At 36.6% G+C, this 15340-nt stretch overlaps 1 protein-coding gene across 5 annotated transcripts in view; it reads left to right on the forward strand.

The window, feature by feature from the left end:
* The window catches only part of TRPM6 (transient receptor potential cation channel subfamily M member 6), a 139966-nt gene that overhangs the window by 97862 nt on the left and 26764 nt on the right, over positions 1–15340 (forward strand). For all 5 annotated transcript variants that reach the window (XM_019736695.3, XM_019736693.3, XM_019736694.3 and 2 more), the window contains 3 exons: positions 6511–7652; positions 7833–7945; positions 12725–12848. In XM_019736695.3, coding sequence (XP_019592254.3) covers positions 6511–7652; positions 7833–7945; positions 12725–12848 — 1379 coding nt within the window. The remainder of the gene's footprint in view (positions 1–6510; positions 7653–7832; positions 7946–12724; positions 12849–15340) is intronic.

Consider the following 15340-nt stretch of genomic DNA (forward strand, 5'->3'; position numbering starts at 1 on the left):
TCAGGGCGCCTGACCAGCCATTGTTGTGAAGTGGAATGGATGGCTGAAGTGGGTGAAGGGCGGAGGGTGAAGAGAAGTGGAGACAGCAATTACAGACAGCTTTGTGGGAAGTTTTTCTGTGAAGGGAAGCAAGGGGCGGGGCATCTGGGGACATGGTAAGGTTCTTCTGTTTTGTTTCATGTGAAGTTACCAACAGAATTGTGGATGGTCCTGGAAATGGTCCACCAGCAAGGGCGAACCTGCTGGAGTGGGAGAGAGGAGGTGATCTGCTTACGGGAATTTCTCTCGGAGGGGCTTAATGGAGCAGGAGGCCAGGAGAGAACATGGCCAGTGTGCAAGCGGATGCAGCTAGGGTTGAGAACAGTTGTCATGGTAGAGTCATCAGCTGAGAATGCCTGTGGGCATGTGTAATTTTGGGTGGTCACTGCAGGAAGGCCATTCAGAGGTTTGAGAAGAGAGGAGATGTGTTGGAGAGAGTGAATATATTCAGAAACTGTACTACTAATTGTACTACTAATTGTGGGTACATAGCGTTGTGTTAAAATATGGAGGACAGCATGTGCTGATGGGCACTTTTTAAAACATAGAACTGCTCTCTTAACTGGAAGCAAATTGACAGAAGTTAAATGTGTTCCTTCATTTTTGACTATACATGGACCTGACTATAAAATGTGATACCTAATTATGTATGTATTTTTCTGATGTCCAAATAGATAGTTAATCCTTATATATGGCTTTGTTTAAAACGGAATAACATTTAGAGGTTTCTAAATGGTTCATTATGGGCATATTGTATTTCTGGACTTGTCTATTGATAGCATATTTATGTAAATATGTGTTTAGGTAGCTGATTGAGTTTCAGATCAAATTTTAATATTGAGAAGAAAATTAACTATTAAATAAAGATATGTGAATCCAGAAAATTCTATTTTACTTAACTAACGTCTTTAGGCCAGAGCTCTATGAGCTTCCTTTTCCCTCTTCCATACATGCTGCCTTTTTTTTTTTACAGCTATGCTCATTGATTCCTGTAGGCCAGCATGGTTCTTAGTTTTGTATGAAACATTCCCAGATATGGGTTTACAGAGCTCGGAGAAAGTCCTCCTTCTGCCACTTCCTAGCTATACGTCCTTGGGAAAATTTACTCTGGGCCTTGGTTTTCTTATCTGTAAAATGGGAGTGAAAACAGACTACCTGTTAAGAGCTGCTGTGAGGATTACATGAGATGATGCAGATGAACTATGTGGTAGAGAGCTGGTAGATAGTAAGGCTGCAGTGAAAGTTATCTACGAGTATATAAACACAGGCTCCCAAAATTTTGAGTATGATTCCTTTTTAAATACAAATTTCCTTCCAAACCTTAAGAAAAGGGGAATAAGTAGATAAGATGGGATCAAGATAACCCCTTCTACTCCTAAGATTATGAACAAGATCGTGGAAAGACCCTTACTTTATAGTATAAACTAAGGAAGAATTTTAGGTGGTCAGTCATAAGGAAAGATTTACCTTCTAGGCAGATTTCTTCAGTTATAGAGTGGATTTGAGGAATCAAAATTGGTAGAGCGACCACCTGAGAGATTGATGCAGAAGATGGATGAGTCCCAAGGGTTGAAAAGAGGGTATCTTGCCCCGTTTGGGCTACTATAACAAAATATCACAGGCTGCGTGGCTTATAAGCAGCAGGAAGTTATTGCTCACTGTTCTGCAGGCTGGAAGTCTGGGATCAGGGTGCCAGCGTGGTCTGGTGAGGGCCCTCTGCTGGGTCTCTGACTTCTTGTGTCCTCACATGGTGGAAGGGGCTAGGGAACTCTGTGGGATCTCTCTTATAAGAGCACAGTCTCATTCATGAGCAGTCCACCCTCATGACATAACCACCCCGAAGGCCCTATCTCCTAATGCCATCACATTTGGGCGTTAAGATTTCAACATATGACATTTAGTAGGACACAATAACTCAGGCCATAGCAGAGGGGATAGATAAAGACATATTTAGAAAGGACAATTCATGAGGTGAGTTAGGGATTGAATATTGAGCTGAGGGAGAGGTTGCAGTCCAGGATGAGTCTGCAATCAGTAGCAGGGGTAATTAAGTGAAAGATGGCACCACCAAGATAAAGAATGTACAAAAGGGTGGGAAGCAACAAAGTTTAGATTTGCTGAGTCTGACACTCTTGTGGCACATGTAGCCAGAGATGTCTGGGAGGCTGGAGATGTGTGAATCTGAAGCCCTGAGGCAAAGTTTGAATTGAACAAGATTTGGGAGTCATCTGCTTATTATAAAAACAATAAAACTATGACAGAGGAAGTGATTATGCCCAGAAAGCATGTACAGGGAAGAAACTCGGTGCGCTGAAGGTATAGCCCTGAGAGATGCCAACACCTGTGTAATGGACTGAGGAAGAGAAACTCATGGAGAAGACTAAAATGAATGGATCAGAGGAGTATATGGAAAACTAGGGGAAGGTAGTATGATGAGTCAAGAGACTACAGAGGGAAAACTTTAGAACCAGACATTTACAAACAACTAATTCAATAATAATAATAATAATAATAATAACCCTAACATCATTAATCATCATAGACAATTATATTTCTCTTGAATAGTTTTTTTGGAGATTTGAGTAGAGAAAAATTATGAACCATATTCTAGATGTTTTCAAAGGCTTTAGAATTCAATTATGAAGCTCTAATTTTACTTCAAAACATAATCAATATTCCCTCTGATAGCGAGAACTATTTTACCAGCCCTCTTTTATATGATTACTCTTGTTGAGGTTATTTCTGGGGAGGTCACAAATGAGGGAGGAAAGAATATTTTTCTGAGGTAACTGAGTGGTCATTTAAAGAGGGAGGGGAAGGAGATTCGGAGGATAGCTGCATGTTTGCCTACCTTTAAAGAAGAGATCACCTATGTCCTTATAGAATTAAGTGAGTTGTGAAAGTAGAAAAAGAGAACATATTAAGGCTGTTTTATATCTTACTTTCTCTACTTGGAATGCCAGCTACTTTTCGACCTAGTAGTAAGCTAGCATTTTTCCCTCTGTTCTATGGAGTAAGATGCTAACTAGGTATTTCTGTATATTAAACATGTTTGAGTATGTTGTATTTGGGAAATGCTACTTTTTTTTTAGAGAAGTTCCAACACTTGAGCAATGTGCATTGTGACTCAGTAGAGTTATAGTTTGAGCAGGGCCTGTTATTATTTGGCTATGAAAACTTATCGAGGAACATTTGTGGCCAAACACTTACCAGCATGGGAAATGTTGATGTAATTCATTTAACACTTCACAGGACTCTAGGTCCCCCCAAAAGAACTTTGCCTGGATCCCAGATGAGTTGCTGGGAGGTGCTGGAGCTCAGTGGCTGGGTCTGAGCCTCCCTCTATCACCGACCGTAGGACTGACCATGTGACCTAACCTCTTTTCATGAAAGGGTTAATAATAGTAATGCTTACCTTGTAGGGTTGTCATGTGGATTAAATAAAATAATCATATAGAGGCTTTGTAAAATGCCTGGCACGTAGTGAGTACTCAGTGAGTATTATAATTGTCATGATGATTATAATTATACTTGTTATCGTCTCATTTTAAAATATCTTCTCCAAAGGCCCACAATAAAACAATAACCATCCTGGTCTTCCTTCCACCCACAAACCTTGCACAGGGGAAACTAAAATTGTAAGAATGTATTTTATGTGTCAGGATGACCGAAAGGCTAGATTAAATTAATGTAGTTGGTGGTCAAGGCATATAATTAAAGTGTGTTTCACAGGACATAATGCTTTAGAAAATAAGTGCCTATAAAAGCAGGAGGACTGGATTTGAGGGTGACCAGGTTATTTGTCTAACAGGTCTTTATTGTAGCATGTTACCTGTTGCTGTGAATAGTTGCTGATTTCTATTGTATCCATTTGATGTGACTGCTGCTAATGGAACTTAATGAGTCTCCATTACTGCTGTTCAGACTGTACTGTTTTTGAATTAGATGAAACACTGCACTAGATGGAGAGGTTCTAATTAAGCATATTTGGAAGGGAATATACATATATTTTGTGTTCCTTCCCTCATCAGCCTTGCCAATTCTAGTTTTGCAGGTTCCAGAAGGTCACGAAGCATTTATTAAGCTTCTATTGAGTTATAGAAGTTGAATTCTATAGCAGACATGAGAAAGAGAGTGTTCTACCTGCATAGATTATAATAAAAATGGAAAATACCACCCTCCTTTTTATTTAATTCCTATGTGCAAAAGTCCCAGAAAGAAGAAATGGAAGATATTTATGGGACTTGAGGGGATCTTAGGAGAGGGGATGTCTTAACAGTATTTTGGGAAGTACTTGCTACAGTTGAGTGCTAAGCTCTTCAGTGGTATAATCACTTCTTCTCCCAGGCCCCAGATAAGACTGGGGATCATTTTTTATTTCTGCATATAGTCATATCAGCCACTAAACTGTTAGTTAGATTCCCTCCCTTGCTGTTTTTTTTACTTTATTCCAGTTTATTAAAGATTTTCATTATTAAAAAATTGGTAAGTATACTCCTTCCTTCAAATAAAAGAATAAAATGGGAAGAAAAGAATGAAACGATGTTATAAACCAGAGACCACTGTGAAAATTTTGGTCCTTTTACATTTAGTCATATATATATATATATATATATATACATACATATATATATATGTGTGTATATATATATATATATTCAAAATTACACAATTTGTATTTTGTCACCCCTTATACATCAAAAACAGCTCTTCAAATTTATCAGTCTGTGTAAACAGTTTTTCATTTGTATTGTTTCTCTACTTATAAAGTTTTTATATCAAATTTAAAAGTATATCATGCAGAACCTAAGAGACCCCCACCCACCACCAGAAATAGCCTAAGGAAATGACTGTTAACGATATAAGTATGATTTTTAATGGCTCCATAATATTCTATCCCATAATGTAAAGAATATCTATATGCTTTAGCATAGTGAAATTATAGCCTCTTTATATATGTTGTCTAGTTGAATGTCCCAATGTTTCAGACTTGTGTGTTTACATAACGAGGTTGAATATTATATCATGTTTCCTTATCTGTCATATTTTATCTTTTGTGAGTTGTCTGTTCATGTCCTTTGGAGTCTGTAATTTCTTGCCCACTACAATTTGTAAAAGCTTTTGATTTATTAACGGATACCAACACCTCATGATATTTGTTAGAATAATTTCCAACTTATTTTGTTTTAAAATTTTGTATTATATTTTTATGTGTATGTGTTTATTTTTATGTAACCAAATCTGATATATTTTGTAATTAATTACATTCATAAACTTAGATAACCATTATTAGTTTCCTACGGTTGCCATAACAAAGAACCAAAAACTGAGTGTCTTACAAAAACAGAAATTTATTGTCTCATAGTTCTGGAGGTTAGAAGTCCAAAATCAGCTTGCCTGCAGCAACATGCTTTTCCTGATGGTTCTCGGGGAGAACCTCTTTAGATTCTGGTTTGTTGGCAATCCTTGGTCCCTTGGCTTATAGATGCATCACTCCAGTCATAGGATGATCTTCTCCCTGTGTATCTTTACATCATCTTCCCTCTGTGTCCAAATTTCCCCTTTATTAGGACACCAGTCATACTGGCTTAGGGCCCACCCTAATGACCTTATTTTAGCTCGATTACCTCTGTAAAGATGATATTTCCCAGTAAGGCCACATTCTGAGGTACTGGGGGTTAGGACTTCAACATATCTCTTTTGGGGGACACTAAACAAAACCCAGTCACATACAGAGATATTTACAGATCAATATTAATCAACACTTTCTTCCTTCTTTTTCTCTCTCTAAATGAAATCAGTTATTACATTTAATTTGACTCTGCTTGCAGTTTACTTTTGTGCTTGCGTAGCTGAAGATGTCTTGTGTTGCTTTTATATGAATCAGTGGCTGGACGTCATATTGTTGGGTTCAAGTATTCAAAATCATTTTAAAATTTTGCCTCAGGTTTTCTCTGAATGTAGGTCTTTTAAAGTAGGTTTTGTTTGAAATTTGGGAAAAGCGTAGTTGAACTGTAGACTTGGAAGTTTTCTTTTAAGATCTATACATTTTTTTCTAATTGCATATTTTGTTATTGATTCTGTTCTTGTCATTCTGGTTTCTACCTCAGGATCTTCTTTCCCTACCAAATTAACACAGTGCTTGCCAGTAGGAGATGTTCAATTGTTTGCAGATAAATTAATGACTATATGAAGGAACATAAATGGGCTGATTGGTGGCATGATTGAAGGGATAACTAGCAGGAAACTAGGGATGTGGTTCTGAAATATTAGAGAGAAATAATGGCTACACATGTAGATCCGTAGTTTTCCCACATTGAGGTGATAGTGGGAATTATAGGAGTGGTTAAGATTGCCTGGGATGAGACTCTATTAGAGAGAGTACCTATTAGAGAGAGAAGATGGCAGAAGGCAAATTCCCGTTGGAATGCTTAATGTGTTAACTGGTTTTCTTCCTCCCTTTACCATTAGGGTTACAGAGATGTACTTCCAACTGAAAGAAATGAATGAAAAAGTATCTTTTATAAAGGACTCCTTACTGTCTTTGGACAGCCAGGTGGGACACCTGCAGGACCTCTCTGCCCTGACAGTGGATACCCTAAAAGTCCTTTCTGCTGTTGACACCTTACAAGAGGACGAGGCTCTCCTGGCCAACAGAGAGTATTCTGCTTGCAGAAAACTTCCCCACAGCTGGAGCAATGTTATCTGTGCAAAGGTTCTAGGCAACGTGGAGATCTCTGGGGAGAAGAAATACCAGTACTATAGCATGCCCTCTTCTTTGCTGCGGAGCCTGGCCAGAGGCCAGCACCCTCCAAGAGTGCAGAGGGGGCCCCTTCTTGACATTACAGACAGTCAGAGAGAGACTTCACATTTAAGAAATGACCAGGAACAGCAAGAAACAGAAAAGAGTATAGTTGCTTCTAGGGTATCCGTTGACAGGCAAACACACCCAAAATATGGAAGATTTCTTCTGGTCCCTTCTTATCGAAAGCAAGTTCCTTTTTCTGCAGAAACTGACTTGCCTCTGTCCAGACCATCTGTGGAAGCAGGTACAGGTGTGCTGGCAACTGCACAAGTCATCCAGAGTGAGGTCCCTGTTCATCTGAGTTGGCAGACCCCAGTGGTCTCAGATCAGGGCTCAGTGGCTGAACCCAAGGTGCCGTGTGATCCAATTGTTCAAATACCAGGCAGACATGACAGGGGAGAGCAGGTTCTATCGACTGTGATTTGCACACCTGCACCCATGAAAGTGGCCTCCCTCCCTTCCCAAGCTCAGAACACGCGAACTAGATGTGGATATGTGAACTGGGCATTTTCAGAAGGTGATGAAACTGGTGTGTTTAGTATCAAGAAAAAATGGCAAACCTGCTTGGCCTCCACTTGGAAGAGTGACTCCAATCAGAGTGGACGATACCGGAGGCAGATCCTCGACAGATCCCTATCTGATAACTCAGCAGAACTGGTCCAGAGTAATGACTGCTCAGAGGTGGGACCAGGGCTCCAGCCAAACATGTCCTTTTGGATCAACCCTGTCCACAGACACAGGCCCTTCGTTAGAAGTCATAGTTTGAAATTCCACAAGGAGGAGAAATTGAAGATCTGTAACATTAAAAGTAAGAAGTAAATATTAAAAACAAACCTCGGTATTGAATCTTTTGCATTGCTACTATTTAAAAATAAGTCTATGACTTTTGATTGCATTCTCATTTCCCCATTCTCTCAGTCCTTTCTGTAAAACAAAATAATTCCCTGTACTACCTTAAACATTCTCTTGTAAACCATTTCCCTTATAGGTCTTTTAAGATCTTCGGAGATCAGGCAGTCAGCATGTATCAGAGCAAAAACTTTAACCAAGGATAGGAAACTGTCAAAGAAAAAGAAGAAAATACAAGGACTACAGGTGCCAGTAAGTGTCTTTTATGTTTTTGGCAATTCAGGTAGTAGCCAATCTTAGTTTGTTTTCTCCTTATTCTAAAGTGCCACATATACAAAATAACATTGTACTGGAAAGAGTGAAGATATAAATTTAGGAGTCATTGGCATGGATATGCCATAATTCATTTATCAGCTGCCATGGTGAAGGAGATTTGTCTTATTTTCAGTTTTTGGCTATTCCAAACAAAGTTGTTGTGAACATTTGAGCACAAGTCTTTCTGTGGACATATGTTTTAATTTCTCTCTGGTAAATATTTAGGAGTGGAATTTCAGAGTCATATGGTAAGTAGTTGTTTAATTTTAGAAGACATTTCCAAACTGCTTTCCAAAGTGGTTGTACCATTTCACATTCCCACCAGTTTATGAGTAATAGTTTATGAACATTCCAGCAATCTACATCTTTACCATCGTTAGTGTGCTCAGTCCTTTCAATTTTAGTCGCATCAGTGGGTGTGTAGTGCTATCTCATGGTGGTTTCATTGCATTCCACAGTGACTACTGCTGCTAGGTATCTTTTCACATGCTTATTTGTCATCCATATATCTTTTTGGTGACATGTCTGTTCAACTCTTTTGTCCAATTTAAAAATTGGGTGGTTAGTTTTATAATTAAGTTGTAAGAGTTATTTATATATTCTAGATATAAGTCCATTGTTAGATACGTTTTGAAAATATTTTCTCTCAGTTGGTGGCTTTCCTTTTGCTTTTCATAAATGTTCTGTGAAGCATATACATTTTTATTTTGATCAAGTCCAATGTTTTATTTTTTCTTTTATAGTCTATGCTTTTTATATCGTATTTAAGAAAATTTTTCAGACCTAAGATCACTAAGAGTTTCTATTTTATTTTCTTCTAGGAGTTTTATGTTGAGGTCTGGCACCCATTTTGAATTAATTTTTGTACATGGTGATAGGTAACAATTGAGTCCCACCCGTCCTTCTTCTTTTCTTCATTCCTTCTTGAACACAGATATCAAATTTTTCTACCTTTTTTTGTGTGAAAAGATGATCTTTTTCTATTAAATTACACTAAGAAATTAATTGAGCATTTTTGGAAATTAATTGACCAAAAATTAATTGACCATAGTGTGGATCTATTTCTGGGCTCTGTTTTGTTCCATTTATTTATGTCTATCTTTATGCCAATGTCATACTCGTATCTTGAATACTATAACTTTATAATAAGTCTTTAAATCACATAAGTCTGCCAATTTTTTTTCTTCTTTCTCAAAATTGTTTTGGTTACTCTAGTTTCTTTGCTTTTCCACATATATGTAGACACAGCTTGTCAATTTTTACAAAGAAGCCAGCTGGAGTGAGTAGAATTGCTGTGACTCAATTTGGGGAGAAATTGGCATCTTAATAATGAGTTTTCCCGTCTATGAACATGACATATCTCTCTTTGTATTTAGGTCTTTAATTTCTCTCAGTGTTGTGTTGTAGTTTTCAGTATACAGGTCTTGCACATGATTTTTAAAAAATGTATCTAAGTATTTCATATTTTTTATTTTATATAAATACAATTATTTAAAAATTTAAATTTGATTATTTGTTGGTATATAGAAATATATTTGCAATATTGATTTAATATCCTACAACCTTGCTAAACTTATTTATTTTGAGTATTTTTTTTTTGTTGCCTCTTTAGAATTTTCTATATAAAAGATCATGTTTTCAACAAATGAAGATAATTCTACTTTTTTCTTTCAAATCTGGATGTGTTTCATTTCTTTTTCTTGCCCGATTACACTGACTAGAACCTCTAGTACAATACTGAATAGAAGTGGTGAAGACAATTATCCTTTCCTTGTTTCTCCTCTTAGAGGAAAAGCATTTAGTCTTTTACCAGTAAGTATGATGTTAGCTATAGATTTTTATGTAGATGCCCTTTATCAGGTTGAAGAACTTCCCTTCTGTTTCTAGTTTTCTGAGAATTTTTATCATTAATTGATGTTGACATTTGTCAAATACTTTTTCTGCATCTACTTATATGATCAGATGATTTTTCCATTTTTATTATGTTAATATGATGAATTATATTAATTAATTTTGTACTGTTAGAATTAATGTTCAGAATATTAAATCAGCCTTTCTAAGATGAACCCACTTGGACATGATGTATTATCTTTTTTTATATACTTTATTCATTTTGCTAAAATTTTGATAAGATTTTTGTATCTATGTTCTGGAGGACAATTTTCTTTAGACTTTTCTTGTAATGTGTTTGGTTTTGGTGTCAGGGTGATGCTGGGCCTATTGACTGATTTGGGAAGTGTTCCCTCTTGTTCAGTTTTCTGGGCGGGTTTGTAGAGAATTGATATCATTTCAACATTAATTATTTGGTAGAATTAACCAATGAAACCATCTTTGTGGGGAAGTTTTTAACTACACATTCAATTTCTGTAATAGATATAGGGCTCTTCAGGTTATCTGATTCTTCTTGAGTGAGCTTTGTTTGTAATTTTCAAAGAATCTGTCCATTGCACCTAAGTTGTTGAATTTTTCTTTTTTCCGCCCCACCCAACTTGAGGACCCACCCAAGTCGCTTCCAGTGGCTTTTCCATATAATGTGACCTGTCATGGTTCATTATGCAAACTTTCCTAAATTATCTCAAAGTTTCACAAAACCCTAATAAGTAGTATCTAGCTTTGAGGTGTCCCAAACCACTTGCCAAGCAGCCACAAGTCTGGCACGAGCAGCAGCTGGCCTATGTTCACTGTTTTGCTTCTCCAGGCACCTCCAATCCCAGCATGGGTGACAGCCATCTTCAGATTGCTTTGTGGCTTATGGCAGGTGACCCTGGGCAGTAATGAGCTTTGGACCTAGCCAGAGAGTTACCCAGCCACATCCAAAGATGACACATACAAAGGGCAGGTAACAGAGCTCTCCTAAAGAGAATCCTGCTCCATGGGATCAGTCCCTGCACAACAGCTTCTCCACTGTAGTCAAGGCCAATCCTCACAACAAATCAGCCCAAGGTCAGTCCCTTCCACTGACATGCAACAGTAGCTAAGGCTCAACTACAACAGGAGGACATACACAACCCACACAAGGCACACACACCTGGAGCACCTGGAGCAGGTGACCATGGAGACTGCACCACTGGGGTCAGTACACCTACTACATACGGCCACTCTATAAGACCAGGAGATAATAGCTTCTCCACCTAATACATGGAAACAAACAGGGAAGCAGCCAAAATGGGGAGACAAATATGTCCCCAAAAAAGAACAGAACAAAGCTCCAGAAAAGGAACTAAACAAAATAGAGATAAGCAATGTACGAGATACAGAGTTCACAACACTGGTTGTAAGGATCCTAAGTTGTTAAATTTATTGACATGAAGTGTTTATAGTATTATCTTATTATCCTTTTATTGTCTGTGCAATCTTTACTGACATCACTTCTTTTATTCCTACTATTTAAAATTTGTGTTTTCTTTCTTTGTCTCATGATAAGTTTGGCTACAGGTTTATCTGTTTGATCAATCTTTTCAAAGAACTAACTCTTGGTTTTCACTCTTAATTTTTCTCTGAATTCTATTTCATTGATTTCTGCTCTTAAGTTTATTATTTCCTTTATTCTGTTTACTTTGGGTTTAATTTGCTCTTTTCCCCCCCTAGTTTGTTAAGGTAGAAGCTTTGGTCATTGATTTGAGACTTTCAGGCATTTAGTCCTATGAAATTCCCTCTAACCATTGTTTTAGCTAGACCCCACAAGTTCTGTATATGATGATTTCATTTTCCTTTAGTGAATATTTTTGTTTATTGTTAGGAAGCCTTAGATCTGAGTTAGCTGTTCTACGGGACCTCACCTTTCATGATCTTAATGACCTGTTTCACTTTTTAATTCCACACATTTTCTCCATATAATAATCTTGATACATTTTTTAAAGCACCTCAGCTCTTTTTAGAATGAGAAGCAGAAACAAAGAGGTAAATGTTGAGACAATGGTATGAAATCACTGAGAGATGTAGTTTGATAAGGAAGGCTCTTTTAGGAAAATGCTATGAGTTTGTGAACCCCATGAAATTTGAATTTAAGTAGATTTTGTGGAATAGTTAAAATGGCCAGAGTTCAACTAGGAATTGCAACTGAGATCAAGTACTAATAAGTTTCATTTGCTTATTGCTTTGTAGTTTATCAATTTACCTCATTTCTTCTCTGCCCCTGGGAAGTACATAAGCACCATTGTTATTGGCTATGTATTATTTTAATGATGAGGGAATGGGACTGATAGACATTAAGTATTTTGCCCAAGTTCATATAGCTTCTAAGTGACAGAGCTAGAATTCCAACACAAGTTCTCCGGGATCCAAGCCGTATTTTAATTTTATTTTTTTCCCCTTTTTTTCTTTATACCAGTGGTTCTCAAATTGTGGTCTCCTTTCAGCAAGGAAACTTACTAGAGATTCAAATTCTCTCTCTCCCCAGACCTATTGAATCACAGATTCTAGGGGGTAGGACCCAGTGTGCTGTGGTTTAACACAGTCCTGGGTGATTCTGATGCACATTCAACTTTGAGAAGCCCTTCTCCCCCCACTTTAGTTCTTAATCAGGACTACAAATAGAAAAGTCATATAGATGCTTGTGAACTGCCAGCATGAGTGATGGGAAGTCAAAGCTTCCTAGGTGATTCTAAAGTGCAGCCAGTGTTAACAACTACTGCTCTTCACATAGTACCTCTATTAATGTGACTCAAAGTTTTCAGATTAATGTCACTGTGTTCCAATGAGTGTCTTTCTCTCCAGGTCATAACAGTCAATGCCTGCTTTCAAAGTGACCAATCAAATTCAGAGCCAGGAGAAAATAACGCCGTGGAAGAAGAAGAGTGCAGGAAGAACTGGCTGACGGTGTCCAAATTTAGTCAGTTAAGTATGTAACAGTCTACACTCTTGGATCCCCAAAACTCTGGTACAGTCTCCTCTACCTGGCTATGGTCTTTAGACCACTAATAGTCCTTGCTGTTCTTTCAGTTGAAGATGAAGGAATGAGAGGCTGACACACCTTTTTAGGACAATAGCTCTTTTCTGTTTTTAATTTTCATGAAAGTGACAAAATTTACATGTGTTTAATGGAATAGTTGTCAGAATCTGGAAAAGAAAAAGTTAAGATTTATATAGTATTTTATATTCAGAGCTGTTGAATCTGGCTGTGTGTCCCATTAGTCTGATTTATAGGGTGGAGTTTGTCTAATTTTATAATATTAAGGTTCATGTGACATTAATACCGACACTTAGAGCTCAGTGGATCAAGTTGAGTTGGTTATTTACTACTGCTGACAAATAGTGTTTATTCCATGAGCAAGTATCCCTTAAATTTAATAATCACAGTGTGTGTGGAGAACAAAAGATGGGTCAACCACGTAGGAACGAAGACTACGCTCTAGGCATAGAATGTGAAATCAGCCAGGACAGGTAAGATGAAGACAGATTATGAACTGAATTGAGAGCAATAATTAGAACTTTGAACTTCTTGCATTAGATAATAAGAGAATTTACTAATTTTTAAAGAGAAGGGATGATGTAATTAAGGACTCATGAAGATTTAAAATTATTTGAAATACTCAACTTAAGGTGCAAATAGATGTTGTATTGAAACCTACGTTATGATGCTCCTTTAAAACTTGCTTGTTCTTATGGTTGGTGGTTACCAACCAAGAGGCAGTGGCCAAGGGTGCTGTTAACCATCAAACAATGCATGGGCAGTTCCTCCCCTAACAAGGAGTCATCCAGCCTAAAATGTCAAGGTTCATAAACCCTGATTTATGTTTTAAAAATACTCAATTGTCTGTTAAATCACTGAGGATCAAGAGGGCTCTAAATCAAAAGAGACGTTAGAAATTAAATTATTCAGAACACCCTTAATTTACAGATAGGATTTGAGAGCTTAATTGTCTTGCCTTAAACCACACAGTTTAGTAGAACCCATAATTTTGAATAAATCAAATCTATACCTAAAGATATGATTCTAGGACCAATTGTAAATGTATTCATTTTATTCATTAATATATATTTATATTATGCACATATATTTTTAAAAATAAATTGTCTGATATTTAAGTTATTGTATATCATTCTTACTTAAATTATTTAAATTTTTTTTTATTGAAGTATAATTGACATATAACTGTGTAAATTTCAGGTATATAACATAATGATTTGATATATGTATATATTGTAAAATGATTACCACAACAAATTTACTTAGCATCCATCACCACACATAGTTAACAATTTCTTTTTCTTGTGATGGGAACTTTCAAGATTCAACTTCCAACTATAAAATACGATATTGTTAACTATACTTACCATGCTATACATTACATCCCCAGGATTTATTTATGTTCTAAGTGGACGTTTGTACTTCTTGAACACCTTTAGCCATTTCACGCATCCTCTTCCCCTGAAATTATTTAAATTATTTCCAATGAATTTCAAACAGAGAAAGATGGGGGTGGCATGAGGAGTCTCGGAAAGAATCTCATTAAGTCCAATGATCAGAAGGATAGAGAAGACCTAGGGAAAGAACTAGTCCAGGTGCCTGGACTCCTCCCAGTATCTTCCTTGAAAAACGTCCTGAGTTGAGAATCTTAGTTTTCTGAAATGTGTCTAAGTTGAGTTAATTGAAAAATAATTTAAAAATAAATAAAGGCTTGAGGGTGGGAATTCACCTGTCAAGTAGTTCTCTTTAAACAAAAGTAAAGTTCTGAGGAAATTAACAGTGAAAAGGAAAAAGTACATTTTTAGCTTTATCTATAGGTATTTTATTTTAATTATAATACTGTGCTATCATTGCAACCATACTTGTCATAATTTTATGATATTACAAAGAATACCATATATGAAATTTTGTGATTTTATAATATACTCTTTTGTACTTCTTGAGTACTTTTTCCCCCTAGCACAACATTACAAGGGAACAAAAATACAACTGTTATCTTCTACATTTAGTTAATAAGTATTATTCTCAGAATGAATCCAACTACTATATGTCAGTGACTCTGTAGGTATCAGATATTAAAAAAATTAATAACAATGATTCTTGTTACCTTTTTTAAAGAAAGTCTGAAAATTAAACCCATTTGCTGGCATTTCTTTCCATTTTTTTTGTTTGTTTCTGCTTTTCTATTTCTTTTTTCTTGTTTTTTAAGGTAGCTTACTATCATGCTTGATGCATTTGTTAAAGAAGGGTTCCTAATGAATTTGGAACTAAACTTTCATTTATTTTAAATCATGGACAACAGGCTGCACGAGAAGGTGTTTTATAGTTGGGCAGGTGATGGATAACTTAATTCTTGACTTTGATAGAGAAGCATAAATTGTTACAAATGTACAAGTAACTACTAGAGAATAGAAACAGGATAT

Source organism: Rhinolophus sinicus, chromosome 16 (assembly GCF_057876585.1).
Source record: "Rhinolophus sinicus isolate RSI-liver-muscle chromosome 16, RSI-T2T, whole genome shotgun sequence".
Classification (NCBI taxonomy): Eukaryota; Metazoa; Chordata; class Mammalia; order Chiroptera; family Rhinolophidae; genus Rhinolophus; species Rhinolophus sinicus.